This window comes from Pelobates fuscus, chromosome 4 (genome assembly GCF_036172605.1).
Source record: "Pelobates fuscus isolate aPelFus1 chromosome 4, aPelFus1.pri, whole genome shotgun sequence".
In the NCBI taxonomy this organism is placed as follows: domain Eukaryota; kingdom Metazoa; phylum Chordata; class Amphibia; order Anura; family Pelobatidae; genus Pelobates; species Pelobates fuscus.
Window position 1 is genome coordinate 108,690,470 of NC_086320.1, and position 17,665 is coordinate 108,708,134.

Here is a 17,665-nt window from a genome sequence, read left to right on the forward strand (position 1 = left end):
GTTTCATTTCCTGAAATTACCTTGGAAAAATACCAAAACATTGCTAACGGTTTGCAGAGGTGAAATTATGAAATGAGACACATGCATTCTTCACTTTCAATATATATCACAGGCAATAGTATTTCCTGTGTTACCTCATCTCACTCAACAAATCTGTAGAAATAAACAGAAAATAAAAAAGTCCTTAATCTGAAATGAGTTGTACAGCCATCTTGCAACCATGAGGTTAACATAGAATTATTTTGCTAATCAGGCTATGCCTTTAAATATCATACTCAGTGTATTTCCCTATAGTTTCAAATAAACTAAATAATAAAATGCATGGGACTTCTTCAATCTCTTTTGTAATTCTGCATGGTTGAACATTCGAAATGAGTTTGTGTATCACCCTAAGGCACTGATTCAGACTAGATTGGGGTAAAAGCAGTCTCCTTGTGCTTATTTGTGTCCACGTCATTGTGGAAGTTATATAGCCATAGGAATAAAAAAATACATATAATTCTTCTGCTGCCAAAGGATAACACATGCTTTGATCAGACAGGAGGTGATCCTTATCAACAAGTTGCACGACCTTAGTATAGTGACAATGTCAGGTCAACTTGGGGAAGTGGAGAGAGACATATCTAAACACAAATACAAAAAAAAAAAAAGAAAAGAAAGAAACAACCAACAATTCTTATAATTATCATCATCTGCTGCTTTTCTCTCTTCTGGCTAGAAACACTCCATCCATTTGTAGAAATGGCCTGAGGAAACCTTACATCAAAACTAATCACAACGATTAAAATCAGCTTTTCTGTGCAAGGGGAGAAGTAATAAGCAACTTGAAGGCTTGAGCTAGGCTGTTCTCTCCACTCACACAGAGGGGGAAAAAATATCACAAACAATACACGCTTTATATGTTAACAAAATATATACTATGTATGTATAATTGCAAAAAGAAGAGCCAGGCAGTTGCTGGTATGATCTAGTAATTTAATTTCATCTTTTTTTTTTATTCTGGAGATTGATTTAGACTGGAGGTAGAGGCATGAGCTAATTGTATCCTGATCCTTGCCTTGAGGGGTTTCAAAGCCCTGGAGCAACTATTCTCTGTATTTTGTTCTGTCTACCTTAGCAAAGCTATTGCATTTCTCTCTGGTGTAGCGAGCAGAGCAGATCGCTAGAAGAAATCAGGAGGAAGAGAAAGGAGAGAGAGAAAAAGAGAGAGAGAAAATAAAGAAGAGAAGGGGGAAGTTGGAAAGCAGACTTTGTGTTTCCATGTTCCAGGTAAGAAGATCTGACGGTCTGGGCTTTGCTATTATTTGCTAAGGATGGTATGGCTGGGGAGTTTAGGGCGCAACTTGCTTATACGCATGTGCCAGGTTCCTGGTAAATCTCTGTTTTTTTTTCCTCCTTTCCTTCCATCATCAGCACTTCCTTGATTCACTCAGCGATCGGTGTCTGTGTGAGAGGCTTTGTGTGTGTGTGTGTGTGTGTGTGTGTGTCAGTGTGCTGGGGATGGCTTAGCTTAGTAATGAAACAGGTTTTACCTAAACAGGGCAATCTGTGGCAAAGCCCGACTGTGGAGGTTAATATGTTTCATGCCCTAAGGGGTTGGGGGCTGCCCATGGCACGGAATGGAATGTTGGCTAAAGCGTTACTTGGAAACCCGGTTCTTAGGGGGTGAGGGTATCTTGGGTTCTGGGGGCGTTGGAGGGGGCTGCCCATGGCAGGCACTGTGGTCTGGAATGGAATGTTGGTTGAAGCGTTAGTTGGAAGCCTGGTTGTAGAGGGGTAATGCTATCTGGGTTACTGGGGGCGCTAGAGGGGGCCGACCACGGCAGGTTCTATAGTGTGGAATGCCTGCTAGAGTGTTACTTAGAAACCTTCTTCTTACTGGATGATGGGTAATATGGGCGCTGGGGGTGTACCTGCCTTGCTCTATACCTACCCTCTTGTTATGAACCATGCGTTCTAAAGCCCCGGCACCCTAAACGCGCTTTGCATGCATTACTTTTTGTCTCGTTTGATTATCTTTTCCTCACACTTCACCTAAAGCCCTCTGATCTTGTTGTTCTGAAGGGCGCCATTGTGCTGCTGCAGATTTAGCCCAAGGGGGTTTGTCTTATTTTACTGTCATTTAAAGGCAAACGAGGATGTCTCGTTTTCCTTTTGTTTTCCAGTTGCGCTTTGCAGAACCAAGAAAATCCATCCATTAGAAAAACCTTTTTGTCTCTATTTAATAGTTTTACCGCGGGTTTGACACATATCTGTACATATCTATATTTCTTTTGGCGCAGACATGACAGCTCCAAAAGGGACTGTTTGTAGAGGAGGGTTTTTGTAGTTGCTGTCCGTAGACTCTAGGGGGCGGTGGGTGCTTGTGTGCTGGAAGATTGATCAAAGTGATGGCTTTGCCCTGTCTGTTTTGGCAGATGTGTGTAACCATTCATGTTGTGGAAGCCCAGAAGTCATGCAGAAATATGAATTTCAACAATTAAATTGTGTACATTTCCAGCAGCAATACATATTGCCTACATGACAATCGTTTACTTTTCAGATTTATTATGTCACCAAAGTAGTTCTTAGTTTTAAGTTAGAACAAAGACATTCTATTTTCTCTCATGTTTTCAAAATATTGTTTACATTTTATTTTTATTTTTTTAAATCTCAAATGTGCCTTTGGATAATGATTACCTATATAATATATTGTCAGTCTATTTGGTTTGTCTTGCATGCATATGAAAAATTTTAGGTACTTTTACAGTTTCGCTCCACCATCCAATCCATAGCATAGATGTTATGAATTTTATTTGTCATTTGTAACTGTAACCTGTTCTGTAAATCCTACAAATTATAAACCTAATATGTACAGTTTTCTGCATATTTACTCCTGGATAACTCTGATGCTGGACACTTGAGGGTTGATGTGTGGAGTTTTAGGAATGTGGTTGTAGCTGTGTAACATTCCTCAAGTCACATTATTAAATTGTCACAAAAATGCAGTTTTCTTGTATGCTTAGTGGGAGAGTGACACCAAAAGCTTTGTAATTAGTTCTGTGAAGTTTTGCTATTTCTATTTTAGCACAACCGTTTGATCTAGAGGAGAGCAACATTTTTTTAGAAACATAATATGCTTGTAGAGCTCATAGTGTAGTATACATTTTATACCAGCAGCAAACCTAAAAAGTAGTCATATGTTGAAGATTAGACATGTGCAATTCGTTTTGGTCCGAATATGTATTCGGACGAAATTCGGACATTCGGGTACTTCCGAATGTCCGAAGTTCCGAAATTACCGAAGTGTCGAAGTGCCTAAGTACTAATATACTTACCCAGTGAAAGAAGAAGAATGTTACATTGTAAATAATTTTAAATAAAAAGTATACAAACATAGCCAGGATCACTTACAGCAATCAAGTAACATACATTCATATAAAATGCAAGTTACTTGGCCAGTCAATGTAATGACAGGAATGAATAAGTAGATAACTCCCTAATTCCCACAGTATTAGGGAGCTATCTACTAAAAGGCTGAAAGACCTAAATTGGTCTTTCAGCCAAATTTACTAATACTAAGTAAAGATTACTTAGTATTAGTAAATTATGCCCCTGCTCGCTATACCGCGAGTAGGAGCATGTCCATTAAACAGTGAGCAGCCTGTGACTGCTCACTGTTTTAAAAAAAAAATAGTACCCCCTGAGTGGCGGGTGGGGGCTCTAACATAAAATGATGGTGTGGACCTATTGTCCTCCCCCCTGGTTCCCACCCCTGAGCGGCGGGTGGGGGCCCTAAATCAGAATAATGGGGGGGGACCTAATGTCCTCCCCCCTGGCCCCCACACCTGAGCGGTGGATGGGGGCCCTACAGTAAAATAAGGGGGGGGGACCTAATGTCCTCCTCTTGGCCCCCACCCCTGAGCGGTGGGGACCTAATGTCCTCCCCCGGCCCCCACCCCTGAGTGGTGGGTGGGGGCCCTACAGTAAAATAAGGGGGGGGACCTAAGGTCCTCCCCCTGGCCCCCATCCCTGAGCGGCGGGTGGGGGCCCTAAATACTAATAAGGGGGGGGGACCTAATGTCCTCCCCCCTGGCCCCCACCCCTGAGCGGCGGGTAGGGGCCCTAAATTGAAATAAGAGGGGGGGACCTAGTGTCCTTCCCCCTGGCCCCCACCCCTCAGCGTCGGGTGGGGGCCCTAAATACTAATAAGGGGGGGGCCTAAGGTCCTCCCCCCTGACCCACACCCCTGAGCGGCCCTAAAAAAAATCCCCCCCAGGTGACTAGGGGTCCCCAAACCCCTAGTCACCCCCTCCCCCAATAAAAATTATCCCCCTACCTACCCCCCTCACCCTAAAAACTAATGAAGGGGGGACCTTTAACTAAGTACCTGTAAAAAAAAACAAAAGCTTACCATTCGATGTTTTCTTTCTTCTAAAATCTTCTTTTTTCAGCCCCCAAAAAAGGGCAAATAAAAAAACATAATAACCGACGCAATTATAATAAAAAAAACGAGCGCAAAAAAAATAATCCTTCTTCACCCGGCGAGGGCTCCGCGCAGACTGAGCTCTGCAGGGCGGGAGAAGGCTTATAAAGCCTTGCCCCACCCTGCAATTAGGCTCAGAGCACTCTGATTGGTGGGTTTAAGCCATCCAATCAGAGTGCTCTGACAGGTAAATGAAGAGACTGACAGGTAAGTCTCTACATTTACCTGTCACAGCACTCTGATTGGTTGGTTTGAAATCCACCAATTAGAGTGCTTTGTGTCATTTTACACAGCGTGGGAAAGTTCTTTGGAATTTTCCCACACTGTGTAATTTGACTCATAACTCTCTGATTGGTGGATTAAGTAACCAATCAGAGAGTTATGAGTCAAATGACACAGCGTGGGAAAAAAAAAATTAAACAGTGAGCAGTCACAGGCTGCTCACTGTTTACTAGACATGCCCCTACTCGCGGTATAGCGAGTAGGGTCAAAATTTACTAATACTAAGTAATTTTTACTTAGTATTAGTAAATTTGGCTGAAAGACCAATTTAGGTATTTCAGCCTTTTGGTAGATAACTCCCTAATACCGTGGGAATTAGGGAGTTATCTACCAAGCGGCTGCAAGAGAAGTGTCGAAGTTCCGAAGTCTTAAAGTGCCGAATTGCCGAAGTCCCGAATTGCGAAAATCCTGAATTTCGGAATGCCGAACCGAACCGAAAATTTTCCCCATGCACATGCCTATTGAAGATAATTAAGTGGCAGGCTACCAACTAACCGTCAAATAATGATCCTCACCACTCTGCTTTAAATCCTTCAGAGTTATTGACTAAAGTGGGAATTTCCAAGAATTCAAAGTTAAGCCCAAACTAGCCAAACTGAAATCAAAACTGACAATTTTACTGATTTGGCTATTTTGGCCTAAATTTTTAATTTTATTTTTAATTCCCAGTAATTTTCATTTGTCTTTGTTATTTATTTAGCCATGAAACACATCTAGGGACATTTTCAAGTGGAGTGCTGGGATTATTATTATACTAACCAGTAGTATGGACTGTGTATATGTTTTATAAATAAAGAATGTATAATATATTGAGATTTGTACTTAGTGTTCTGTTCAACGTGTTTAAACTAATTACAGTGGGTGCGGTACCAATTAAATATGGGAACATGGGTTTGACTTTTTTCAACACATGAATTTTAACAAAAAAATGTAACTTAAAATGTATCCATGCATACCATTACACTACAGTACTTCATGATTAGTAAAACAGTCCAGGTCCCCAGCATCTTTCTATTCTGCAACTGTTTTTATTTAATATTATCAACACAACACTTGCTGTTATTGAGGTAATGAGTGATTACATTATACAAATTCGAATCCTTTGTGTATATTATTTTAACATGTTTCATTAACTGCTGCAAGGCACTGTGTGTGGCGAGAGGAGTAAAAAATGTGTTTAAAAAAATAAAATGTGTTTTAAAAAAAAAAAAATATATATATATATATATTGACTAATGAATTTGTCCTATTAAACCTTGAAAATATACTTTACATTGTGTTTTACCAGGCTAAACACACATATATACTATAATGATGTCCCCCTGATGTCCTAGAACGTGTCACCTCTTGCCTATCTTCTATCTCTGATTGGATGTCCTCCCACTTTCTGAAACTGAATCTTTCCAAAACAGAACTTTTTGTCTTTCCTCCTAATATTAATCCTCCTCTCTCGCTCTCCCTTTAGATTGGTGGTACCCATATCAGCCCATCCTTACAAGCACGTTGTCAAGGAGTTACTCTTGATTCTGGCCTCACCTTTGAGCCTCACATCCGGTCTGTTGTTAAATCATGCCAATTCCACCTCAAAAACATTGCCTGCATCCGCCCCTTTCTTATACAAGATGCTACTAAAGAGCTTGTCCATGCTATAGTAATCTTTCGCATGGACTATTGTAACTGTCTCCTAATTGGTCTTCCCAATAGCTGTATTGCCCTGCTACAGTCTGTAATGAATGCTGCCGCCAGACTGATTTTCCTCTCTAGTCAGTCCTCTCACACCTCACCCCTCTGTCAGTCCTTACATTGGCTTCCTGTATACTATAGGAGTCAATTCAAAGTGCTAACCCATACCTATAAAGCACTGAATAATCTTAGCCCCTCTTATATCTCCTCACAGATCCATAGGTATGCCCCTTCTCGGTCACTACGCTCTGCCCATGACCTTCTTCTCTCTTCTGCTCGCACCCGTACGGCCAACTCGCACTTGCAGGACTTCGCACAGGCGGCTCCCTTCCTATGGAATAGCCTGCCTACCGCCATCAGACTCTCCCCTAGTCTTCAATCGTTTAAGAAGTGCCTTAAAACCCATTTCTTTAGGAAAGCTTATGGCCTCCCAGACTAACCTCTACCTCACATACTTGTCTTTTGCTCTCTCCTAAAGGGCAGCACTCTACTCTCTCCTCCAGCTCTGCTTCACTCCCACCTAATTTGACTGCTATTTCCTGTCCTATTGTGTTTTATACCCCACCTCCTATAGACTGTAAGCTTGTTTGAGCAGGGCCCTCTTCAACCTATCGTTTCTGTAAGTTTTCTTGTAATTGTCCTATTTATAGTTAAATCCCCCCTCTAATAATATTGTAAAGTGCTACGGAATCTGTTGGCACTATATAAATGGCAATAATAATAATAACTACTACAGTGTGCTGGAGTGCCCTGGAGCCCTCCTAATGTAAGTAACATACCTCCCAGTCCCAAGTGTCCCTGTTTAGGAGGAACAGTTCCTGATTTGGAACATTTCCCTCTTTTCTATCATAATGTCCCTTTTTTCTAGGAGCTCATTATTGGTTGTGTGTTTCAGTGCGATCCACAGCAATAGTACTCACAGTAAAATGTCTTTACATATGTGTTTTATTCTTTTTCTAATTTAGCATCTATAAATATCACCTAAAATTTCTCAGAACATCTCTGCCTCTGGCCACACCAATAATATTAAAGTGTCCCTTTTTGTAATGGTGGGAGGTATTTTTTTTAATGGTTTGACTTCTTACCTGGGGTTCTCCAGGTGCTGCTCCCCAGTGCTGTATTTACAGCGAGGCTAACAAGGCATTGCCGCCCCCTTTAGAGCCCTGGCATGTGCCTTGTTAGCCTCTTTCATGGGGGACCCAAAAGCTGTCCGGCTGGCCACCTCAGGGTCCCCCAAAAGCGGGTGGCTGGCAATATTGCTGGCGGGCGGCAGGGGAGAGCCATCCTCTGAGCACTTCCTGCTCAGCTCCCTTGAGCACCAAGAGGTGATGATGGACAGGGCCGGATTAACATAGGGGCTGATGGAGCTGCAGCTGGGGGAAAGGATGGGGGGAAAGGCAGCAGGGACACATGGGGACACTGATACACTAGAGGACACATGTGGACACTGAGACACTAGGGGGCACTGAGACACTAGGGGACATATGGGGACACTGAGACACTAGGGGACACAGACACTAGGGGACACTGAGACACTAGGACACATGGGGACACAGACACTGGGAGACCTGGAAACACTGAGACACTTGGGGACACTGGAAAACATGGGGACACTGAGACACTAGGGGACACTGGGACACATGGGGATGCTGAGACACATGGGGACACTGTGAGACATAGGGACATTGGGAGACACCGAGACACTATGTCCCCATGTCTATGTCCACAACTGTCCCCATGTCTCCCAGCCAGTGTCCCCTAGTCTCCCAGTGTCCCCTAGTCTCCCAGTGTCCCCTAGTCTCCCAGTGTCTGTGTTCCCATGTCGTTTCCCTAGTGTCTTAGTGTCCCCAAATGTTTCAGTGTCCCCATGTCTCCCAGTGTCTGTGTTCCTAGTGTCACAGTGTGCCTAGTGTCCCCATGTCTCCCAGTGCCCCTATATGTCCCAGTGTCCCCATGTCTATGTCCACAACTGTTCCCATGTCTCCCAGTGTCCCCAAGTGTCTGTCTCCCAGCCAGTGTCCCCAATGTCCCCTAGTCTCCCAGTGTCCCCTAGTCTCCCAGTGTCTGTGTTCCCATATCTCTGTGTCCCTAGTGTCTTTGTGTCCCCAAATGTTTCAGTGTCCCCATGTCTCCCAGTGTCTGTGTCCCTAGTGTCTCAGTGTCCCCATGTCTCCCAGTGTCCTCATGTCTCTGTGTCCCCAGGTCTCTCAGTGTCCCCATGTCTCTGTGTCCCCGGGTCTCTCAATGTCCCCATGTCTCACTGTGTCCCCAGTATCCTAGTGACATGGGGACACACTGAGACATTGGGACACTGGGAGAAATGGGGACACTGAGACACTGGGAGACTAGGGGACTGGGCGACATGGGGACACTGTGATACATAGGGACACTGAGACACTGGGTGACTTGCGAGACTGAGACACTGGGAGCAATCCATCTATACAGCAGACTCAAACTGTGAGTAGTTTGTTGGTGATTTTACAGAATTTTCTCTGATGTCACTCCTTGTGATTATACAAGTGATTAAGGCTGGTATTTTTTTCCAAGAAAGGTGGCAACCCTAACTACTCTTCACATACTCTTGCTTAAAGGAGCACTATAGGGTCAGGAACACAATCATGTATTTCTGACCCTATTATGTTAAAACCACCACCCTGGCCCCTTCTTGCCTCCCTAAGTATAGTAAATATAACTTGTATTCAAGTCTGCAGCTGCTGGCTCTGCCTCTGAACTGACTGTCTGCTGACATCATCAGAAGTGGTGGTCTGAGCAAATTACAATACTTCCCCATAGGATTGGCTGAGACTGTCAACTAGGCAGATCAGGGGCAGAGCCAGCACAAGCCCAACATAGCCCTGGCCAATCAGCATCTCCTCATAAAGATAAATTGAATCAATGCATCTCTATGAGGAAAGTTCAGTGTCTGCATGCAGAGGGTGGAGGCACTGAATGGCAGTGCTGCACACTAGGCAGTACTGCCCCAGGAAGCACCTCTAGCAGACATCTAAGGAGTGGCCAGTGAAGTTATTTTCTCTGAAAAGACAGTGTTTACTGCAAAAGGCCTGAATGGAATGATTGTACTTACCAGAACAAATACAATAAGCTGTAGTTGTTCTGGTGACTATAGTGTCCCTTTAAGTTTGGAAGCTTAAGAGGGATGTATGGGAACAAAACTTGTATGGACTGGCTGACAATAAAATTAGTTTAGGTAATGCAGACGTTGGTCTCTCTAACACTGTGGCATGTCCCCTTTCCTTTACACTTACTACATACACCTTTTCTCTTTCTCAGATTATATACCAGGAACTTCTGCCTGCTAGTAAGAAGGTAAGGAGACAAGTGGACCAGCGAGTGCTAGGGGACAGTCCTTAGAAAGCATGGAGTGAGCGCATCATTAGACGCATTTATGTCAAGCTCAGGGTCAGGGCCGGTCTTAGGCATTTAGACGCCCTGTGCGAAAAATCTTCCTTCGCCCCCCCTGTCATCCATGTATGCTGTTATGTTTGTGTTGTCTGTGTATGTAATAGTACGTGTGATGACTGTGTGTGATATGTATGCTATGCGTGATATTTGTAACACACACACACACAGAGTCAGACGGCCATCCACACGCACACACGAGCAGACAGTCATACACATACACACAGACACACAAAGGCAGACAGTCACACACAGACACACACAGGCAGACAGTGAGTCATACACACAGACAGTAATACACACAGACACACACAGAGGCAGACAGTAATACACACAGACACACACACTGTCATACACACACACAGAGGCAGACAGTCATACACACACACACACACGCAGACAGTCATACACACAGACACACACAGGCAGACAGTCATACACACAGACACACAGAGGCAGACAGTCATACACACAGAGGCAGACAGTCATACACACAGAGGCAGTCATACACACAGACACACAGAGGCAGACAGTCATACACACAGAGGCAGACAGTCATACACACAGGGGCAGGCATACACAGTCACACACACAGAGGCAGACAGTAATACACACACACAGGCAGATAGTCATACACACAGAGGCAGACAGTCATACACACAGACACACACACAGAGGCAGACAGTAATACACACAGACACAGTGGCAGACAGTCATATACACACACACACACAGGCAGACAGTCATACACACACACACACACACACAGAGACACACACAGGCAGACAGTCATACACACAGACATACAGAGGCAGACAGTCATACACACACACACACAGAGGCAGACAGTCATACACACACACACACACACACACAGACACACACAGGCAGACAGTCATACACACAGACATACAGAGGCAGACAGTCATATACACACACACAGACAGTAACACACACACAGGCAGTCATACACACAGACACACAGAGGCAGACAGTCACACACACACACACACAGACAGTAATACACACAGGCAGAGAGTCACACTCACCTGACAATCACACAGTTACCTGTGGAGTTCATTGTGGAGGCAGTGCAGCTTCTGGTGATTGTTTGGTGGGGAAGCAGGGACTCCTTCCTGCTTCCCCTGCAGCAGTTTTCCGGCGCTTTTAGCTCCGCCCCCGCCGCACGGTAAGCTCCGCCCCCGCCGCAAATTAAAAAAAAAAAAAAAAAACCTTTTTTTTTTTTTTTTTTTTAATCCCGGCCGGCTGTGCGGCCGCACGGCGCCCCCTGCTCCATGGCGCCCTGTGCGGCCGGACAGCTCGCACACCCCTAAGGCCGGCCCTGCTCAGGGTGCTGCCTGCATAGTATGCCCTTAGTTGGACAGCCTGCAGGATTGGTGGGCAGCCTGACATGCATTCATGCCAGGCTGTCCTTCAAATTCTTTGGACAGACATGCCCCCTTTTTGGGCATGTTCTCCCCTTTTGGCAGGTCTGGTCACGTGTTCTCCCCTTTTGGCAGGCCTGGTCATGTTCTCCCCTTTTGGCAGGTCTGGTCGCACCAGTGGCACACCCTTTTACCCCGCCCATTGATTTCCTGCTTCACTGGACACTGTTTTTAGGGGTTATGGATTTACTTGAAATATGAAAGCATAAATTAGAGAGAGATTAGCATAGAGTGTGTTTTCTTATAGCTGCATCCTATGGGTTTCCCTCCAGCACCATCTCCATCAGATACATGACGCTTGGGAAGTATGACTGTTTTAGTGTTTTTGGTCGCTAAGATTCCGTAATTAGGCCCATCATAATTGTCAGCACCAGGCCCACTGTGCTCTTAATCCGGCCCTGATGATGGAGCTAGAATATGACGTCCCTCCGGGTCCCAGCATCACTAAGTGGCGCACAAGGGAGCTGAACGGTAATGTTACAGTTCCCTCGCCGACTGCATTAACCGACCGCACAGCAGCTGTTAGTCAGCCCAGCAGCCACCAGACAGCCCTGAAGAGAGCCCCGGAGGCAGCAGCAGCCAGCCCAGCAGGCCTACCTCACCCCAGGGAAAGAATTCACTCCAGCTCTCTCAAATGTAGGGAGGCTGGGTGGATTTAAATTTAATACAAAAAACGAATAACAATTTGTGTGTGTGAAGCAATGTTTGTGAATGTGAGTCTGTCAGTATCAGGGTGTGTGTGTGTCAGTGAATGGGTGTGTATGTCTGTTAGAGACTGTGCGTGTCTGTCAGTGAATGTGTTTTTTGTGTGTGTCTCTCAGCGAGTGTGTGTGTCTGTGTATTTCTGAGCGATTATGTGTCTGTCAGTGTGTCAAATCAGTGAGTGTGTTTGTCAGAGTGTGTATCTCGGAGTGTACCTGTCAGTCAAAGTGTGTGTTGGTCTTAAATAGGAAGAGGTGCAGCCTTGACAGGAAGGTTTGGGGCAAATTTAGTTTAGGGGGGTACCCGGGGGAGATTCGTCATGCCTAGGGCAGCATGATTCCAAAATACACAACTGCCGCTCCCTGTCCCCTTCCCTTCTGGTCTGGGGCCCAGAAGCTGTCTGCCTGAGCGAAGCCCACTGCTGCAAGCCCTAGCTCACTGGGTGAGAACTCTCAGACAATGCAGATGCTCTCAGACAATGCAGCATGGCTTAACTCAGGAGTGCAGGAGCTTCTGGCTCTCCAGAGTGGAAGAGAAGCGGGAAGTTATACTCAGCAGATGCCATGTAAAAAGTCAAAATTCTGCAAATAAAATGAACATTTCATACAAATCCAGTGAACATCGATTGGATTTTGCAAGAGTTTTGTGCTGCCGCTCCGCCAAGGAGGCAGATAACCAGCACAGAGACCAGCGTGCTGCGGGATGGAACGTAGATAAAACTTACCTTCTAAGCCCCTGCAAGTGCGGATGACAGTTATGGGAACACTATACAGTTAACAATACATGTTTGTATTTGTATCACTATTGTGTTCCTTTAGTGTTACAGTCAATAATTATATACGTGGAGGTGCTATTTTTTTCAGAATTATGGGGGATTTAGGGCTAACAAATAGTGCTACTTGGGGTTCCCCCCAGCCCACCTCCCCTGCTCCAGCACATACATTTTTTTAAAAGAACGCTATAGCACTAGGACTACAAGTATTCATTAAGCTATAATGGTGTAACTATTGAAATGACAACATCCCCCACCCAATGTGGAAAAAAATTACAGGTTTACTTACCTTTTAGCCCTCACCATGCTGATCTCCTTGCAGTCACCCTGCCTGATATCAATATTGAATATCTCAGCCAAACCGATGCTTTTTCTGTGGACAAGCATTGGTGGGCTAGTGCGCATCAGTGGCAAATCAATTGATTCAATGCATTTCTTCAGAGTTCAGAGAGTGGAGCCGCTGAATGCCGGGTCTGCAATCTTGCCAATACCGCACCCAAAAAGTCCCTCTTGTGACTGTATGAGTGATAGTCATAAAAAGTGGACTTGGGCAGCAGTGTGAACACTGTCTTTTCTAAGACAAAACAGTGGGTCTGGTGACTGGTCCATTTAAGACATGTTTTGCATGTGGGCCTCAAGATTAACACTACAACAAGAGTATCAAGAAGGCTAGACCAACATTTTTTATTTTTTTTCAACTTTGTCTGCCTTGATGCTATGTCAATCTTAAAGGGACACCAAAGGCACTCAGGCCAATTAAGTGGTCTGGATGAAGTGCCCCTGGAATTTTAGAACTAAAATCTAAAATGTTGCCGTTTAGTAGATGCAATTTTAAATACACTTCTAGTGGCTGTCTTCCTGACAGCTACTTGAGTCCCTTTAGGAGCTTGTTACCAAGGTTATATGATATTCAAAACATTTAATTGTATGTGTGTAAGGTGCTCGCTGCGCATGAGCTTCTTGACCCAATGCTTCTCTGTGAGAAGCATTACCCAATGCTTCTCTGTGAGAAGCATTGGTGTAAACAAGAAGACAATGAAGCAACCCCTGTTGGATTACGATGTGGGAGGAGGAGCAAATGGCAGCACCGAGTGAGTCTTGGCACTGGAAAAGAGGTTGAAAATCCTTTATTTGTTAGGGGGTAACCTTTAATCTGAATAGTGAAGAGACTCTATATAGCATTAGGAATATATATATTTGTATTGCTACCTTTATAGTGTTCCTTTAAGAATAAGACAGCTGGAAACCTAACTTAATGATCTAGCAGAGGAAGAGATACAGGTTTATTTCAGAATACCCTCTGGGTACGAAATATCCTTGGCCTCTTTTTTTATCAAATGTAAAAAGAACAAAAAGCTTTTTTTTGTGTTTACCTTATCAGCAGTTGATCATCATCCACACAATCTATATAGAAAAAGATCAAAAATATGACATATATACAATTTTATTTTTATTTTTTTATAATCCTTTTAATTTTTTTTTAATAAGGTTGATTTTCCTTTTCTCATTTATAGTTTAATTTTGTTTGTTAACAAAATTGGTTCTTTTTCTGTAGCTTTCCATTTCAAAGATTAAAGTATTTAATTAACTGCTTTTATGTTAACATACATGACTTTAATTTTTTTAATCGCTGTGGAATAGACTTGCTGAAATGAAAGCACCATTTTTTATTTTTTTTTAAATTTACTGCAGTAACTTTGGTGTATTAATTGTGCCTGCGGTGAAAGACAGCATGTTTTTTTCACTCTAGAGGGCTCTGTTCCATTGGAAACATTTAAATACCATCTTTTGTTTAGTTTAATTTCTTGGCATATCTATGGTAGGAAAACTTAATTTATCAATAACGCTGTACCCCATTAAACACAGATCATTGTGAATACCAAATTTGAATCATTACGTTTGTTACCTACTCTAGCTTGGAAAGTATTAGCACAAAGTCCATCCCTACAAGCGCGCTGTCTTGGCGTCATACTTGACTCTGGTCTCACCTTTGAGTCTCACATCCAGTTTGTTGCCAAGTCCTGTAGGTTCCAACTCAAAAACATAGCCCGCATCCGCCCCTTTCTTACGCAAGATGCTACCAAGGAGCTTGTCCATGCTCTAGTAATTTCCCGCATGGATTACTGTAACCCTCTCCTGATTGGTCTCCCCAAAAGCCGTACTGCCCCGCTACAGTCTGTAATGAATGCTGCAGCTAGACTGATTTTCCTATCCAGTCGGTCCTCTCACACCTGCCCCTCTGCCAGTCCTTACATTGGCTCCCTGTATCCTATAGGAGTCAATTCAAAGTGCTAACCCATACATTTAAAGCACTGAACAATTCCAGCCCCTCTTATATCTCTTCACTGATCCAGAGGTATGCTCCTCCTCGTACCCTCCGCTCTGCCCGCGACCACCTCCTGACCGCTGCTCGCACCAGTACGGCCAACTCACGCTTGCAGGACTTCTCACGGGCGGCTCCTCTCCTATGGAATAACTTGCCTACTGCCATCAGACTCTCCCCTAGTCTTCAATCATTTAAGAAGGGCCTTAAATCCCATCTCTTCAGGAAAGCGTATGGCCTCCCAGAGTAATCTCTCCCTTACATACCTGTCCCTATGGGATAGTGCTTTGCTCTCTCCTCCAGCTCTGCTTCACTCCTACTTGATATTTCCTATCCTAATGTTTCTAATACCCCACCTCCTATAGACTGTAAGCTCATTTGAGCAGGGTCCTCTTCAACCTATTATTCCTGTAAGTTTTCTTGTAATTGTCTTATTTATTGTTACATCCCCCCCTCTCAAAATATTGTAAAGCGCTACGGAATCTGTTGGCGCTATATAAATGGCAATAATAATAATAATAAAATGAATCAATACATGTTCCAAAGTAAAACAAATTTACAAATGCAAACAAGCATTAAATGTATAATGGATAGTATACATAATGGTACACTGTGTATTATAGTAAAATATAGGACTTTTTGAAACATTGTAATGAATTGTGAGACTGAGGGCCTTTATTTTACTACCATATACAGTTAACTGTTAGGTATCCTTTGTATTGCCTAACTTCTTAAACTTCAGCATTCTTAACAGACTTCTTGACACCCAACTTACTACTTCAATATATAGAAAAAAAAATAGAACAGTTGGTTAATCATCTTCACAAATATTTTTCTCTTCTGCTGTCCTAATCTGCAAAAGCCTTTAAAAATCACGGCCCTTAAAGGATCACTATAGTGTCAGGAAAACAAACTAGTTTTCCTGACACTATATAATCCTTAGGTCCCCCCCTCCCTCAGGGCCCCCGTCCTGTTGGGCTGAAGGCTTTAAAACCCCTTCAGACACTTACCTTTATCAAGCGCCGGGCTCCCTCAGCACCTCTCCTCCCTTTCCGACGTCAGCTCCCAAGTGGAGCCGTGTGCACGGCCAGAGCTGCGCGTGCATTAAAAACGCCCAAAGGAAAGCATTTCTCAATGCTTTCCTATGGACGTTCTGCGTGCTCAATGCGATTTTCGCATTGAGCGTCGCAGAAGCGCCTCTAGCTGCTGTCAGGAAGACAGCCACTAGAGGCTGGATTAACCCTGCAATGGTTTATATCTGAAGGGTTATCTCTGAAACTGCAAGGGTTATCTCTGAAACTGCAAGGTTTATATCTGAAGGGTTAAAACCTGGGGGACCTGGCACCCAGACCACTTCATTGAGCTGAAGTGGTCTAGGTGACTATAGTGTTCCTTTAACCTAACTTACGCCACATACGCCTTACATACAGAATCACAATCTTGGAAGACTGATGAGATTTTCCTTTTGCCGAACTCCTTATGAATGGCACAGTCCAGCCCTAGATATCCAATACCGATGGCATCATTCTCAACTAAAAAAACAATGGTGGTGGTGGGAGCTACCGGTACATGCCGATCAAGGCAATTACCAAGCTACTGTTGATATGTAATAACACAATATGGAGCACAAAATAAATGTTTATATTTTTAACATTAGAATGTTCTTTTAAAGCACTGCGCCAAGCACCATGACCACTTTAGTGATTTGAACTGGCCATGGTGCCTGGAGTCTGTATTTAACTTTGAAATGCTGCACATTCGTAGTTTAACCCCTCTGCTCCCAGTTATAACTCTACCCCTGGCAGCATCATAGCGGCATCATTAACCAGTCCAGAATTAGAGTTCACAGCTGGTTAATGTCAATTCTGTGTATAGTCCAATATGCAGAATTATATTCATTGGCTTAGAGCAGTCAGCTGACACTCTCAGCCAATGAATGGAGACGGAATCAGCACAGCACATGGCTAGATCAGAGTCCGGCGTGGACCCAAGTTAGTGAGGGGAAAAGTAGCAAAATGGTTTTCCTCATTACCCGGAAATAGGGCCATGGTACTCCTGGCACCACTTAAGAAAGCTTTAATGGTATTGATGCTTGGAGTAACTCTTCAGAGGACCACGATAGGCACCCAGACCACTTCAGCTCAATGAAGTGGTCTGGGTGCCAGGTCCATCTAGGATTAACCCTGCCTGCTGTAAACATAGCAGTTTCAGAGAAACTGCTATGTTTACATATGGGTTAATCTAGCCTCTAGTGGCTGTCTCATTGACAGCCGCTAGAGGCGCTTCCGCGCTTCTCACTGTGATTTTCACAGTGAGAAGATGCCAGCGTCCATAGGAAAGCATTGAGAATGCTATCCTATGGACTGGCTGAATGCGCGCGCGGCTCTTGACGCGCATGCGCATTCAGCCGATGACGGCCAAAGGAGGAGGAGAGTCCCCAGCGCCGAGGGAGCTCCGGCGCTGGATAAAGGTGAGTGTTTAACCCCCTTCCTCTCCATTCAGCCCGGCGGGAGGGGGAGGGCACTATAGTGCCTGGAAAACAAGTTTGTTTTCCTGGCACTATAGTGGTCCTT

General features: G+C 44.1%; 1 protein-coding gene across 1 annotated transcript in view; it reads left to right on the forward strand.

Moving 5' to 3' along the window:
• Positions 1–1,022: 1,022 nt before the first annotated feature.
• Positions 1,023–17,665, forward strand: part of KCTD1 (potassium channel tetramerization domain containing 1) — a 115,975-nt gene continuing 99,332 nt past the window's right edge. Inside the window, exon 1 of the mRNA XM_063451458.1 lies at positions 1,023–1,269. Within this exon, the coding sequence (XP_063307528.1) occupies positions 1,261–1,269 (9 nt within the window). The 5' untranslated portion in view covers positions 1,023–1,260. The remainder of the gene's footprint in view (positions 1,270–17,665) is intronic.